Below are 15,925 nucleotides of genomic sequence, written 5' to 3'. Positions count from 1 at the left end.
CTTCCTGAAGTGCAGTAATAAGAACTGACATACCAATAAAAGGTGATGTGTGAGATGAAGCACCAGAAAGAATCATTAGCCACATACTGGGACTCTAAACGGACTCTTTTCCACAAATGCTTCATGCTGCAATCTTCCTAGTGGTCCTGTTCCTGGACTACACAAACAGACTCTACAGATGAGCCGTTCTGCCTCCTCCAAAGACATTTAAAAAATCCACAATTCAGCCAGACTGCTATTACACCCAGAGACATTTTAAAGCATTGTTAAGGTGTACAATTGCCCAGTGACCCACCTTCCAAAGACCATCCCTGGGACAGTGAGTTTTTTTTCTCTCTCCCTCTTTTCCCTCTCCCTCTCTCTATTTCAATCAATCTTTTTCCCCTGTCTGTCTGTGCCCAATGCCATTTAAATGATTGTTGTGCCCCTGACAAGGCATATTTTAGGTGCTTTTGATTGGCCACATTTCTGAAGAGTTGTGTGTCATCATGCAGATTTAAACGATCAGGAAATTGGCAATAAAATTTAAAGTTGTTCCAAACAGGGGCCCCTAAAATATGTTTCGCTCGGGGCCACAAAAATCCTTAAGATTATATTGACTACACCTAAGCACATGGCCATATCACCTAGCCCTTCAAGTACTTCAACAGCTCTCTATGGCCATATGCTCCTCCTTCAAGTCATCGCATTGAACACAGGGCCAATCACAGCACTGGGCCAACCTTCTTTGAAGATGTACATCTGGTATTAACAGAAGAGAGCCCTCCTTTCAACAATGTCCTCAATAGACCTTTGACCCAGAGCAACACAAGAGAAATACTCGAAAGGGGGAAAGAAGGAGGAAGAGAAACACTGAATAACAGTTGCATATGGCGAAACAGAAAGTGAGAGGCAACAGCTAAGCTCACCTCTCTACGCACCAAGCTATAGCAGTCTGGTTTTGATCTTGCCCTGACACAGGAAGCACACCATACTCTGGAACACATGACCCCACTTTCCTTCCTGCTGAGCCCAATCTTGGAGGAAGAGGAGTTCACCCTGTTCTCTCCGGTGCAATTACAGACCTCTTGTGTCTGTTGGTACTAGCATTCCGTCTTCTCAAGGTCAAATTGCCTCTCAATTCTTCCCTGTCTGACTCATTTCCTCAGCAAAGTATGATTTATGGTGTACAGTTGAATCTAATCGGAGCTATCGGACGTGTAATAGCAAGACGAGGACTGCCCAAATTCCTCTCTGATCACCTCGGATACAGATGCATGCTTTGCTTTGTTAGTTTCCTTGACCGAGTTCTGGAATTCCTTCCTGTGTGCTCTGAGTTCAACACTGATGGCTAGGACATCTGCTCTTTTTCTTCCGCTCCCTGCAAATCCCATTGTAGCTTCCCAACACCAGTGCAGCTCTCTTTTCTCCTGGTGTAGCTCCAGAAACTGCTTCCAACTACAGCAGGTGGCCCTCAGGGATGGGCGATTCTTCCTTAGATTCATCCTTTCAGATCTCCTTCACACTAAAGGTTATGATTCGGGGATATGGACACTAATCTGCCACTGTGTGCTACAAATCACTAAGATCTGCACCCCGTTACGCAACTGCCAGTAATATCTAAGGCTAATAAAGCGTTTTCCTTTGCAGACCTCTTCAGAGATTGAGGACATTTGTGCTTTGGTTATGGAAAGTGCTACACCACTCAAGCCTGCTGTGGACATTAATGCCAGGGATCTGAAAGTCAGGAGATCTGCAAGAATCGATCGTCTCATCCAGCAATCTCAAAGTTATTGCACAAAAAGTTCAGGCTTATAAAAGAAAGTCAAGCTTTTTCTTCAGAGTCACCTACCCCAGTCTTAAGTTGTAATGACCACAAAGCAGGCGTGGCTCCTCCATAATGGCGGAGGTGCGTTGCCCCACCCTTCTTAGTCACAAAAAAATAAAATGATAATGAAACAATAGCCTTTTATTTTCTGTGACTGGCTCTGGCATGTGTGTAGGGCGGGCCTGGCCATGACAGGCAGTTGTGTGGGCACTTAGAAGTTTGCATGTAAGTTTGGCCGGCCGTCATAGGCTAGCCAAACAGACATGCACAATTCTTTTTCTCCAACCCAGCTATGTTCACAGCAGGGTCTCGAGAAAAGCCACAGGCTACAAGGCAGTGTCTGCGTGGCAGAGCAGCCTGCTCAGACCAATCCTGGTGCTGCTCTCCTAGCATCAGATCAGCGTCTGGATTGGCTAGGCAGTCTTCCTCTTCCCAGAGACTGCTGAGAGATCACCGAGGCGGCAGCAGCAAAAGGTACATTTAAAAAAATATATCATTTTCCTGTCTGTTCCCTGTCGCTTCCCTAGTTCTGCCCCTGCCCTCTACCTTTGTGTTGTGGCGGCCGCCACTGCTGCAAAGTATAAAGCATCCTCCCTAAACATAGACCAGGAAGCTTAGTGTCGAAAGATTTAAAGAAATAATATATAATCGTCAGGTTGTCCAGTGATAACAGGGCCAGTAATATGCATAATGTGTGGCTTGTTTGATATGTACACCTTAATGTTGTGGAAAATTTAAAATGACTACTTAAAATGAGCAAGGAGTCTACAGAATAGACTGCTGATTTTTCTTGCTCTCACTGAAACTGCAGCCAGAACCATGAACAGGTCTGTCTACGCTTCGGCAACATGAAGTTAATCTTTCAGTGTTAAGTGAGACAACCAGGAAAAAGTAATTGTAGCATCTTCTCCAGCCTGGTAGCATGTAACAGATCACGCCACACATGGTGCTCTGGTTTGCATGTCTTTATTCTTCATCATGAAGCCATTAACTGAATGCACTGTCACAAACTTTATTAACCACACCCAGCCAAACCCAATAGACTATGTAATGCTAATAAGGAGTCTGCCGAGGACCACTAGGGCTCTCGTACATATAAACGCAGGACACAACATTCCACGCTTGTTAATTAAAAAGTACAAGCACATATATACACATATGCACATTATACCTCCTCGAATAGTCGTCAAGGTGCTCGCACCAGTCTTCCAGATCTAGTAGTACGAGGTAGAGGAGGGGCGCCTTCATCTGGCATCTCTAGAGAGGAATTGGATGCTTGATTGATGCTTGATCAAGACAAATGCTTAAAGTGTGACGAGTCTCTGGTTATGGATATACTAGGTTGTTGGGCAGTTATCATATGCCACAACTCTTAGCGGTTCAGCATCAAATGAAGCGTCAGTCTTGCTTGTCCGATTTTGCTGGATGAGAAATTGGTTTCCTTTCTCAAAGATTGTTTCAAGTGCATTGGCGGTTATCGGCATTGGCATTCATTTTGCATTTCCGAGAGGATTCAGTGACACGAATCCCATCAGGGTCTACTGACCGACTGGTGGTCCATTGTGGTATCTTTGTTCCCAGAGCTTCCCTGAACAGCAAGGTGGCAGGACTTTTCCTGTTGTGGAATGAGGAGTGGAACAGTGACCATAGAGGGCTGGGCGAAAAACTGACTTGAGGTCGATTCCCTCTAGTGCAGCATGCTAAACCATCCTTTTCAAAGTAGTCATAAATCGTTAAACAATGCCATTTGCCTGTGACAAGAGAATTTTGCTTTTGTTATGTTTGATGTTCAGTCGATTAAGAAAGTCTTTGAACTTTCTGCTGTTGAAGGGTGAACCATTTTCAGATTTGAGAATGGAAAGAACACCCCATGCTGTGAAAATGTCTTCCAACTTCTCAATGACTTTGTCATGTGTGGTTATTGATAAGTCTTCCACTAGAGGAACGTGAGTAATCATCTACAACTACCATATTATGATGTCCTTTTCCTGAGGGGTCTGAAGAAGTCAACCGCAATCCTCTCCCAGGCCTGCTTAGGAAAGTCAGACCTGTTCAGCGGGTGCTGAGGCAATTTAGGAGACAGTTGTACAGATGACAAGCTTTCAGTTCTCTTTTAACTTGTTCATCAATGCACGGGAACCAAACTTGATACCGGAGTGCTGTTTTAGTTGCAGCAATGCCGCAATGTCCTTCATTACCAGTTCGATTACTTGTTGCCTCAGGCTTTCATGCATAACTATTCTTGCCCCTCTTAGTATGACACCATCATGTGTAACCGAAAGTTAAATCTTGAATTTCTGGTACTCAACATCATCTGTAAGAGTTTGGGTATGTCTCCACTATGATTGCTATGCAATGATTTCTTAAGCATGTCTTTGTCAGTAATAAAATATGTTGTAAAAAAGCATGTCTTTGTCAGTGCTGGTAGCTGGCAGAATCTGTTCAATAGAAAGTGCTACAGGTGCCCTTGACTTTGCTATGAAATTGATGTAGGCCTCAGCTGCTTTGAACGTTGTACTACGATGCTGTAACGGCACTTGTGAAAAGTAGTCTGCAGGGTTTTGAATCTTCCCCTGTTTGTACACAATATTGTAATCACACTCTTGCAACCCCCACCTCTCAATGCTAGGATGCATCTTGGCTGTCGGGTTTCTGAAATGGTGAGCAATGCCTGATGATCCGTGACGAGGGTGAAATGCTTTCCGTACAGAAACTCATGGAAGTGTTTGCACACCCATACTACAGCTTAGCTGTCTTTCTCAGATTGAGAGGAAGCAAGTTCAGTCTGAGATAGACTCCGGCTAGAATAAGCCACAATGTGTCTCTGAGCATCGGGCTGTATAATGTGTTGAGCAAGGATTGCGCCCAACCCCACTGGGCTTGTATCTACTACAATCTCTGCATGCATTTACGAATCAAAGTAAGCCATTTCAGTTGCATTTTCAATTCGGTGTTTTATTTTCTTGAAACTTCGATCACATTTAGATGACCATTCAAACGGAACATCTTGCTTTGTTGGTTTTCTTAGAGGGGAACTTACAGTGACAAATGTCCCTGGAGCAGTAGCTGTCCATGCCTAAGAAGGATCACAGCATGGTCACATTTGGGGGTGCAAGTAGACAATGCTTGTACCTTTTCAGGGTCAGGAGTCATTCTCTTTTCCGAGACAATATATGCCCAAAGAACTTAAGTCTGTTTTTTTAAAAATCTTCTGCATTGAGTCTGAGACCTGCATCAGCAAGCAGAATGCATCCTTGTGTGAGTGCTTTGTCATGTTCCATTCTTGTAGCCTAAAACATCATCAAATCTTCACAGTACTTAAAAGCATGTCTGACAGGCTGATTTATTTGGCAAATGACATCTTGAAAGATTTCTGCAGTTGACGACACACCAAAAACTGAGTCTCTTATATCTGAACAAACCAACATAAGTTGAAAAAGTAGTAATAAACCTACAGTTTTCTTCCAGTTTAAGTTGATGGTAGCGTTTGTTCAAATCAAGGTGGGAGAAAACTTTGGTGCCATTCAGCTGCATGATCATGTCCGCAATTTGTGGACCTGGATGTTTTTCTCTTTTGATTGCTTTATTGGCCTGTCACATTTCAACACAAATGCACACTGAACCTCCACTGTCCTGTTTTGGCATGACCACAATGGGTGAAACCCACGGCGTCGTACCAGTAGAGCGCTCGATGAGGTCGTGCTCTAACAGTGTTTTTAGTTCTTTCTCAGTGGCTTCCTATTGGTGAAAAGTAATTCAGCAGTGTTGCTGTGGAACAGGGCAAATGTCTTCATTAATGTGAAGTTGCACCTTGATCATTTTAAGATTCCCAAGTCCATGAAACAATGTCAGGAATTGACCCACTATTTCAGAATGGGCATTTTATGTTGTAATTAATAGAGACCAGTCTCATGTCAACGGCAGTATTGAAACTTAATAAGTATGCACTCGATGACGTACCTTGGAGGACAAGAATTGATTCTTGCACAGTCATTTTCTTGTGCCTCATGATTGCTACAAAGGATCCTTGACTCTACAGAGGAGTAGAAGCTGCCCAGGTGTACACCTTTGTTCTTAATGGTGTGAGGTGGTATCGGAGACAGTTCTTTGTACTTTTCTGCCAACATGATGTTTAGCGACACACCACTGTCTACAATAAAAGTTGTAGGGCAACCATTCACCTTGAGCGTGATTTTAGGACAATGTCCAAACAAACTTTGTTACTTAATTTGGCAATTCTTTTTCGATTTGCGTTCTTCTTTACAAGCAGACAATCCTACTTGCGCATGTCGGTCTGTGATTGACATCACAATCGCACATCCATCTTCCTCACTGTCACACGATGAAGACGTTAACAAACCTTTGGAAGATGAATTTGAAAACGATCAACTTTGTTTCAGTTCCACTTGCCTTAGTCGATGGTGCCGTTCAACCTTGTAGGAGTGGCTAGAGTGCTCTGAAACTTTCTAGCGTCCATCTTCTCATCTCTCCATGGCGCACATAATTTCTCTTTCTCCTTGAAAACTGTTATGAAATGTTTTTCTTTCCTGCAGCCATTGCATATCTGTCTGATGGTGGGACATTTACCTTCATGTAGAAAGCAGAACCTACAGCGGAAACACAATTTCTTTTTCTTCGCAGACATCACTGTGTGGGCTTCTTCCTTGTATTTCTGTTTTCTTGTCATACTCAATGCAGATTCATTTTGGGTTGTCCGAGCTTCCATATCAACAGCCTGTCGATCAGCACATTCCTCTGCTCTTGCAGCCATGAGCAATTTCTCCAAACTGAGTATTTCTCGCAGCACGCATCCCCAGAATTTATTGGAGAGGCTACAGTCAATAACTCTAAGATGCTCTTCATTATTGAATTCACTGAACATTCAGTTCAGTGCTTTTCGAGCATATCAAGTCTATCAGTAAACTCATCTATTTTTTCATCAGGTTGCTGTCTAGCATGGTTGAAAGTGTACCTTTCATAATCGACGTTCGGCATTGGATTGAAGTTGGCTTCCAACATCATCTTGATTTGATGGTATGATACTTCATCAACTTGTGATATCTTCATCGCTTCTTTTACTTCATCACTGTCAAGGTTCTTTAAGTATTTGATGATATATTTTGTCATCTGCTTCTTCTATAGCATCTATGAAGTCATCAAACTTTTCAATCTAGGCACTCCATCTGATGCCAATATTCTGCTTTTTGGCGAGATTGAATGGAGGCAGTGGTTTCAAGAACACAACTGTGCTGTATTGGGCCTTTTCCTATCCCCCATCTGTTCTAGCATGTGCTGTTCAGACAACGTTTGTCTTCCAGTGTCCATTGGCCCAGTGGCACCTCTGCAAGCATCAGCCTGCTCACTAGTACTCTAGTCGTCATGCCCAAGATGAGGTCGGCGGGCACCATCTTCCTTTTTCACTGTGAGTAATGATTTTGCCTCTTGCGTGTGCTCTTCACCGCTCTCGACTGTATGCATTATGCCTGACTGTCACTGCCTTTAGTGTTTCTCTGTGCCTGGTCGTCTCTGCCTTTAGTGCTTTCCTGCACCTGCCTATCGTTGCCTTTAGCACTTCTTCGTACCTGGTTGTCACTGTCTTTAGTGTTTCTGCTTTGTATAAATGCTGGCTCTGTGTTATGCTGTGGCACAGTATCTCTTCATGTGACCTTACCAGTAGATTTTTGGCAGGCTTACTGACTGTGCTCCGCTGTAGAGCCTTCGCCTTCTTCGAGGTTCTCTCAAAAGCTGGAGTTGCGCTTTGACTACACATATACCAACTGTAGACCGTTTCTTTGGACGGACATGGCACGCGAGAGCAGTTTCCCGGACCACTGCAAACCATCAGAGCCGCCTTGTATAATTGGGGGCACGTATCCCCTATCTCATCACCAGTTGCAGTACCTTCCCCACACTGGGAGCATGTAATGGAGAACGCCACAAACTGATCGTTGGTTTGCACGTCTTTATTTTTCTGCATGCATCATTTAACTGAATGTACTACATGACAAACACCACCCAACATATTACATAATACATGTAAGGAGTCCGCCGAGGACCACTAGGGGCCTCGCACACACAAACACAGGATACAACAGTAATGACAGTATATTATACTGTGAAGATCCCATTTGATCTTTCGTCTAATACGACTGCGAGGCCAAATCCGAACCGTGCTGCAGAGACTGCCTTTTTTTCCCCAGTTACTAACAGTTTAGTAAGTCTTTTTACACTTTTGTTGCTGGCAAAATATATTTGGTGTGGAATTCCTTACCTTGCAGCTCTATTTACAATCAGCATATGTACAGTTTGAGCAACACCCCATTGTTTCATAAGTAACTTTACAACCGTTCCCGTTTGGAGTCCAGGGTAATGTTGTGAGACACGGACTAATTGAACGTTCACTCAATTTGGTTCAATGTTACAAAGCTACCAGCTAACAGGGCATCAAAAAGTTGTGCCAATATATATACATATCAGATTGCTTAGAAGAAGGCTCGTTGAATAGATCTTCAATTTTGTTTAATATGCAGACGTGGCTCGCTTTGGAAGGTAGATCCTGACATACCTATTTTTAAGTGGGGTGAGAGATGGGAGTGTTAATCTTTGGCATTCCATGTCGTAGCAACTGCTGACATGTACGTGTCGCAACTAAAATGAATGTGTTTTTGTGACGTGTTCTGGCTCCTTATATTTATTTACATCCAAATTTAGTAATCTCTTTGTGTTTATTCAAGGGAGAGCAGAGAAGGTTTCAGGCGAAAGCCTTTCTATCCACCACCGTATATGAGAGAGCGGTCCCCAAATAAGAGAGACTCTCCTTTCTTCAGAGAATCACCAGGAAATCGGAGGGAGTCTCCACACAGCCGGTCGGGCTCCAGCATGAGTAGCAGGAGTTACTCCCCAGAGCGAAGCAAATCCTATTCCTCTCATCAGCACTCTCGAAGTATGTCTCTTCTTTTCAAAATTCTAACAAGAGGTAGCTTTATGTCAAAAATGAAAATAGATTTCTGAAAAGTTGACTGTTAAAGAGTACGCCCTCTCTGCCCATTTCTCGCCTTTAAAACGCATGTTCTACCTTTATACCATTCCTTTGCTTATTACAGTTAATCCAATGATATGCAGTGATATAGCTCATACTGAGGGGGTGTATTAAGTGCATACTGTGATTTAAGTAACCACGTTGTTTCTGTGACTATTGAACAAGGGAGGCAGTCAAATGTGGCATGCTAGAAGACAAACCTATTCATTGTGAACCTATGATGCCTATCAAAGACATTGAAATCCATAGAAAGTGTGTCAGCCTACAAGAAGACCAAAATAATTCTACCGACATGTAGAACCTGGGCTCCTGTAGGAAACTGTTTCTATATCTCATTTGCATAGCTGTTTCCTTTGAATATATTTTTTTTAAGGTCTTTGTTTTTTACATACAGCTTTGCTGCTGGTAGCCAGTTTGTGTCTGTAATGAAGTGGGATGTAAAGAATTGGTTTCTTGTGATACCTAGTGTCATGACAACCATTTGGATCTCGGGTTCCTGGAATTTCCTAACATAGACAATGAAGAAAATTTCTGATGGGGACAGACAAGACCGTCTAATGTGCCCCAGCCTCTACCTTGTCACTGTTGCTTAGGGGATCTGTTGCATCCATATTTAAAGTACATTTTCTGTTTCTTACTCTTCTGCTGGAAAATTCTTCTATACGTTAACCACATCTCCTGGTGAAAAACATATTCTAATTTTGCATCAGAGTCTTGACTTAGGTTTAAGAGTAGCCTTGCTCTCAGTTAATTTGTGATACTTTTGGGCCTGTCATCATAAGATGTGTTGTTTAAAACTGATCACTTTTGGAGGCCGTCTCCAAACGGTTTTTGAAGCCTTGTATCCTACCTAACTTGACAAAATACACCAGATGTGTGCAGTGATAACACATGCCTTTTTGGCATGGTTGTATTTTTTTATGATGAAACCCCTCACATCCTGGCCCTCTGCACCCTCTTCATTCCCTAGGATCCTTAAAAATCCTCTAACTTCCATTGGACATCTACCAATTGAGACTCATTGGCCTGCTGCTGTTCTCTGAGGGAAGTGAGGTCAGTCTCTAGTTCAGCGGTCCGTCCCTCTACTGATAACATTTCTGGTGCTATTTCTGAACAAGTTTTGGATATCTTCCGTATTGCACCCTGAGTCTTTCTTGAGGCAGCCCGGCCCCTCTGGCTCTCAGCTCACATCTCTTCCTGGTGGGCCACTATACCTTCATATAAGGTCTCCAGAGTAGGGGAGAATCACCCTCTTCTTGTAATCCCTGCCCAGCCCCATCACAAGTGCATGGACAATTTGCAGTAAGGTGTTGTGGCACTAAGTAATTCTGCTTTAGTACGCCCCTGACCGCTTCCTCTGTCTTGACTTTAAGGGTCCGTTTTGTACTGCTGATCCAGAAAGAACGGTCTGGTTTCTCCCTCAGAAATCACTAGCCTCTGTAGAAAACTACTTCATGACTCCTCATGGTGTCCATCCAATTCCTCAGCTGATACATCGGAAGGAGAGAAAAATGGTGCTGCCCGAGTTTACCGCCTTATTAAGTGCCTGACTGGACCACTTGCCAGTAATAGGTATTAAATCTGCAGAGAAACCCGGGCTTGCTGAGGAGCAAGCTTTAGCCCTTCTGTGCCTCCTAGGGTGACCAACCGTCAGTAATTTTCACAGCCTGCCCGTAATTTGGGCCTCTTGTCCGTTGTCCGTAAATAATTATTTCACGGACACCTTTTGTCCGTAATATCGGACTTAAGAGCGAGCTGCCCTCTGTAAGCAGCCTCAGAGTCCTGTAACTCTCACTGCTGGGGCCAGCTCGCGCTTCTGCTGTGATCAGTGGCCTGCAGCAGCCCCTCCCCGACCTGGCACAGGCTGCTATCAGCCCATTATCATTCTGTATTTCGGCCTAATTATCACATACATAATGACAATGGGACAGTGACGGCATTTGCTGGGCCTCCTCCTGCCAGAGCCCAGGGTATGGCAAACTGATTTTGTTTATGGGCTCCTGTCACCTTACAGGGGCCAAGCTCTGGGGTGGGTGGAGGTTTCATTTTGGCGCATGTTACCCAGGTGCATCTAATATGCAAATATAGGTATTTAAGTTTCACTCGGGCACACAGCAGCACACAGCACACAGCAGATGCAGTGCAAGGTTCTCCCAACCTAAAATAAACTTATTTTTACTTGTGCTTGTGTTGGCTGTCTATTTACTTATGTAATATTGCGCGACCTCCTCTGATGTGTCTTTAAAATGTACCTTTTGTCCCAAATTTTACACTCACTGTCCGGAATTTGCACCCATGCCAGTTGGTCACCCTAGTGCCTTCCCCTGGTCCAAACGAAAACTGTGGCATGATGCTGGGCCAGAACCCTTCTTATTCAGAGGAGGACTAGGCCTCCTAATGTTCTTGATATATCGTCCTCACCAACCACAGGCCCTTTCGCAGTATATGGATTAATTCCTGTATCGCCCCAATATTGGTGCAAACATAGATCTCACTAATCTGTAGTTCAGTGACTGGGTCAGCCAACACCGGCTCATGGTGCAACACTCTCTGTTGTACTTATAAGATGTCACTGGGGGATCCATTTTCCCAGCTACAAGCTGTCTCTCCATCCAACAATGTTCATGTGTGGGTCCTTGCCAGGCTGACAGTAATACAGGCTCAGGGCTGGGAATAGTGCTGGCTACCATAATCCGCAGCTTCTCATGACCAGCACACTGGCCCACCGGACAGTGTTTGTTTAGCACATCCATTGTAGTGCACTGGGTTCCACCAGCATTAGGGCCTTGCAGAGGGGCAACAGATAGGGGCTAGTGTGTTCTCGGACACCAACCCTGGCATTTGCCCAGTGATAGACTCAGTTTTCCACGATTTCTTGCAGCTCATTACGCTGTCCATGTCGGAGTATCCATTGCCCCGGTGTGTTTCCCGGTCTAGTTTAAAAGCTGCCAGTGGTGTGGACTGTGCCCTTTCCAGCTGCTCCCCTGTCTCCAGAATCTTTTAGGCCCTTTGGGGTTTTCTTTCTTCCCTCCTGCGGGAGCTGACCCTGGCTCCCCAACTGCACTTACAACTCTTGCGGCTTTAACTGCTCCTGCCGCCCGCTCACTGCTCTAGGGGTGGCTCCGCGAGCCCGTGAAACTTTAACTTGCTTCAGTGTCATCCCTCCACCTATGTTGAGACCCCAGCTAAGACCAGCTAGAAAGTGCCTCCATCAGCAAACCTCCCAAAATAAAAGAATCCGTCCAGGAATACTTTTCAGCGCCTCATACCAGAGCCACTCCAGGTACCTTCCTTCACCAACAAACACCATCACGGTGGCTCTGTTTGATTTCTCAGCCACCTCAGTCATCTCAGGGGGTCATCTTAGCTCTCTCTCTTGTCTCGTGGTTTCACAATCACATAGGCCACGAGGGTGCAGTGCACGGCTGATTCAAACTGTGGCATCTTGTCTCTCGTAATGCTAACTAGGAATCCGGCGCACTCTCCTTAATTTCTGTCTGTTATCATTACCAGGGATGTTGAGGGATCTGATCTAAAGTTTCCTCTTACCAGGATATAGGTGATGGGGAATTTGAACGTGATACTTGGCAACACTCTCTCCTTTGATATACATGGCAATGACCATCGTGTCTTAGTACATTTATAGTCTAAGATCTGTGCTAGATTATAGTCTAAGATTTGTGGTCACCTGCGTAATGATTGCCAAGCAGTTGTTCAATTTACAGTGCGCCATTGCATGACAGTTTATGTTGCTCTTTCTGCAAAATTAGTGTTAAAATTTCAAGCAACCCAAAAAAAGTAGGCAGTTTGAAGTGGTTACTGGTTGATGACCAAGTCAAAATAATAATTCTGTTCCGCTTGGAAGCCAGTTCTTAACCAACCACGAGTATATCTTTCAGACCTTGTTGATATTTCGCGATCTTTTACACCTTTTTGATGTTGCACAGTTAGCATCATGGTCTGTTGCAAATCCAAGGAAAGGTGTGGTACGAAAATGTTTAAAGTGTAAGCACAAAATGGAGGCAGGACCTACATTTGAGAGTTTGCTGTGAGAAATAATACAATGAAAATAAGATTTCTGTTTTATTCTGTTATGGGTTAATGACGCAGGTTTTCGGAATTGTCTGCTTCTTGTCAAATGCATTCACTTGATGTTAATTATGTTTATAGAGACTATGATGTGATATTTGACAATTTATCAAATAAATAAAATTCCTTTAACCGGTGACTTTTTAGTGCTGCATTAAAAGGATTGATTGTTAAAGGGCCATCTTAGTCCTCCATACTCGAGCTCAATAAGAAGGCACTGTCAAGCTTGATAATCGTACCTATTGTTTCAAAGTTTAAGTACTAATACATTTTATTGTTCTCATTTCTCAGTTCCCTTTATTTCTGTAATATTCTTTGAATGTAATGAAAATATGCCTAACAATGTGAAGGTAAGTTCAGTTCTATTTAGGACAGGGTGGTGAGAATTATGCTTTATCTTCCTTCTCTTTAATTCAATATTGTCAAACAGCAGCCGTTTTTAAACTTTTCCAAAACTACGTTTTCCATGAACATAAGGGAAACAAAGAACAGTTCGTAAGTCCTTCTTTCATGTTCACAACACAGAACCCAGCATAGTCCTTACTCTCTGCATGGACTCTCTATTTCGGCGTGCAAATCTCGCCAAAGGTTGCATCTCACAAATCCTGTGGTGATCCGTTGTTTCCTGCAAAGATACATAATGTCAGTAATTGCTTCTGACCCTCATTTGTGTCGACAGGTCACATTGCAAGCCTATGATTCATACAACCGCAGAAAACGGCACTTCGTTAACAACCATCACAGTAAACTGTAACATTTCAAATGGCTAGCTTACTTCCTACCATATGGGGAGGGTCCGTATCTTATGTGATTGCCAGGTGGGATAATCCTTGCCTCCGTGTCCTTAATAGAATTGAAACGTACCTACACATTGTTAGGCAAAGTTTCATTCTATGTCAGGAGCTGAGGCATGGAATATGCTAGTTCAAAGCTTACTTGCCACCAACAGGCCACTTCCACCTCTGGCTTAAAGTAAAATTGCTTGAAGGTCGAGGACGAGTCTGCTGCTCCCATTAGGTGCTCCGAACGTGCTCCGAGGCAAAATGCTTTGATGGCCATTGCTCCCTTTGCAGAGTGTGCCCCAAACACTTTGGTACCTATGCCTACTTCTTGCATTATTCACCGGGCCCATGGGGCTATTGTAAAGGAGGATACGGACTTATATGGTTTTCTCAGTGCTATGAGAAGCTGCCTTTTGCCCAGAGGGCGGACCTCTTGCATCATATCTTCATACGCTGCTAAGACAGGAAATGGTTCAGGACTAAATTCACCTCCCATAACACGGAATAATGTGGTTCTGAATGGAAGGCAAGGCGAATGCCTCGAAGCAGTCGGCAAACAATGGTATGTTTCCCTACCGGAGCCCCATCTATGGGGCGTGCCTTGCTGGTATGGCAGATCTAAATGCGTTCACCGAGTGGTACGCTAGCCCATCAATAGGAAATTCAAGACCTGTACCACTTTGGCGACCACGATATCCAGACCCCATCAGAGACACCAACGTACCATCTCGTCTAGGGTGAACGGTTTAGTTTGGTGGTACTGTCCACCCATGCCTAGAACAGGAAGAACTCAGCATGGCACGAAAGATCTGAGAGAGTCCTGTGTTGCCTGTAATATGCCACACCTTCAACTGAATGGAACCCTCTTCTACCAGCCAATGAGGCAAGTGATCCGGATCCCGGAGAATGTGTGGAAAAGGGGAGAGTCTAATTGGAGAATCTCAGGAAATTTCAAGAAGAACTTGAAACCACACTTATGACCTCCACTTGCCGGCAGATCTGAGCCGGTGACCTGGTGATCATTGAGAAGGAGGGAAAAGCATAGCCCAATTTCTGACTCCAATCCTGGAGAAACTTCGTTGTTGCTGCTGAAGAACCATGGTAGCTGGTGATCAAGATGGGACTCAAAAAGATTGATCGAGAAGGGGCCCCAGGCGCTGGCAATCAACTGGTAATCCTGAGGGTCCAGTTTCCATAGGCTGGTGTCGTGCAGATGCCTGGAATACCAATCCGCTACTTGTTTGGCCCGACCAGGAAGGTACTCTGCAGTGATGGAGATGAGATGTTCCAAACACAAATTCCAGAAATCCTTCGCCATGTCTTCTAGAACCCGGGACATGGTTCTCCCCAGGTGATTGATATATCTCGGTGCTGAGACATTGTCCTCAACAGGACACAGGACTGCATTCGATCCTTGGTCCAACTCTAGACAATTGATGTGTAAGCCATCTTTTTCTGATGACTAACCTCTTGTGATGAAGACCCCACAGCGGGCGCCCCGGCTGTACCTGCTGGCATCCGATTAGATGACCAAATCAGGAGTGGACCCGAAGATCGCTCTCCCGTTCCATGCCTCCATATGAGAAGTCACTATCAGATCTCCTCTCTGGCTTCGTCCGTCAGCGGCACCCATTGGGCATACGCCAGTCCTCTCTGCAAGTGGTGCACCTTCAGATGTTGTAGGGCCCGATAGAGAAGAGGTCACAGAAAGATTGCCTGTACAAATGAAGAGAAGAGGCCCACCAGGCGGACAATTTGCCTGAGGGAGGTGTCAGACTTGGCTAACGTCTGGCAGAGTTTGTGTCTTATTTTTTGCCGTCATCCAGGAGGGAAGACCTAGAGACGCGGATGTGGAATCGACCATGAAACCTAAGAAGTTCGCTCTGTGGGTGGGGCATAGAAGAGATATCTCCTCGTTGATTACAAACCCCGAGCCCTGCAAAAGGGCATTGCATCATGAGCAACTTATTGTCTAGGTAAAAGATTAACCAGATGCCTTCCGCCCTGAGGAACTCCACCGCTGGCCGAACGGGAACTCAAAAATCTTGGCCCCCACTGAAATTGCAGGAATCTGCAATTGGGGGTGGACAGATGGGCATCCTTCAGGTCTAGACACAGCATCCATTCTGAGGAAAGCAACACATCCCTGAAGAGATGAATTCCCCACATCTTGAAGTTGCCAGCCGGGGCCCACACGGCTGATCTCCG

General features: G+C 44.6%; 1 protein-coding gene across 7 annotated transcripts in view; it reads left to right on the top strand.

Annotated features, from left to right (window-relative positions):
- Window positions 1–15,925, top strand: part of PPHLN1 (periphilin 1) — a 578,487-nt gene that overhangs the window by 276,908 nt on the left and 285,654 nt on the right. For all 7 annotated transcript variants that reach the window (XM_085653062.1, XM_085653061.1, XM_085653060.1 and 4 more), the window contains one exon: window positions 8,542–8,750. In XM_085653062.1, coding sequence (XP_085509188.1) covers window positions 8,542–8,750 — 209 coding nt within the window. The remainder of the gene's footprint in view (window positions 1–8,541; window positions 8,751–15,925) is intronic.

The sequence above is a fragment of the Triturus cristatus genome, chromosome 4_1, assembly GCF_964204655.1.
Source record: "Triturus cristatus chromosome 4_1, aTriCri1.1, whole genome shotgun sequence".
In the NCBI taxonomy this organism is placed as follows: domain Eukaryota; kingdom Metazoa; phylum Chordata; class Amphibia; order Caudata; family Salamandridae; genus Triturus; species Triturus cristatus.
Note: the sequence above shows the minus strand (reverse complement) of the source record. Positions and strands in the feature narration are given on the sequence as shown.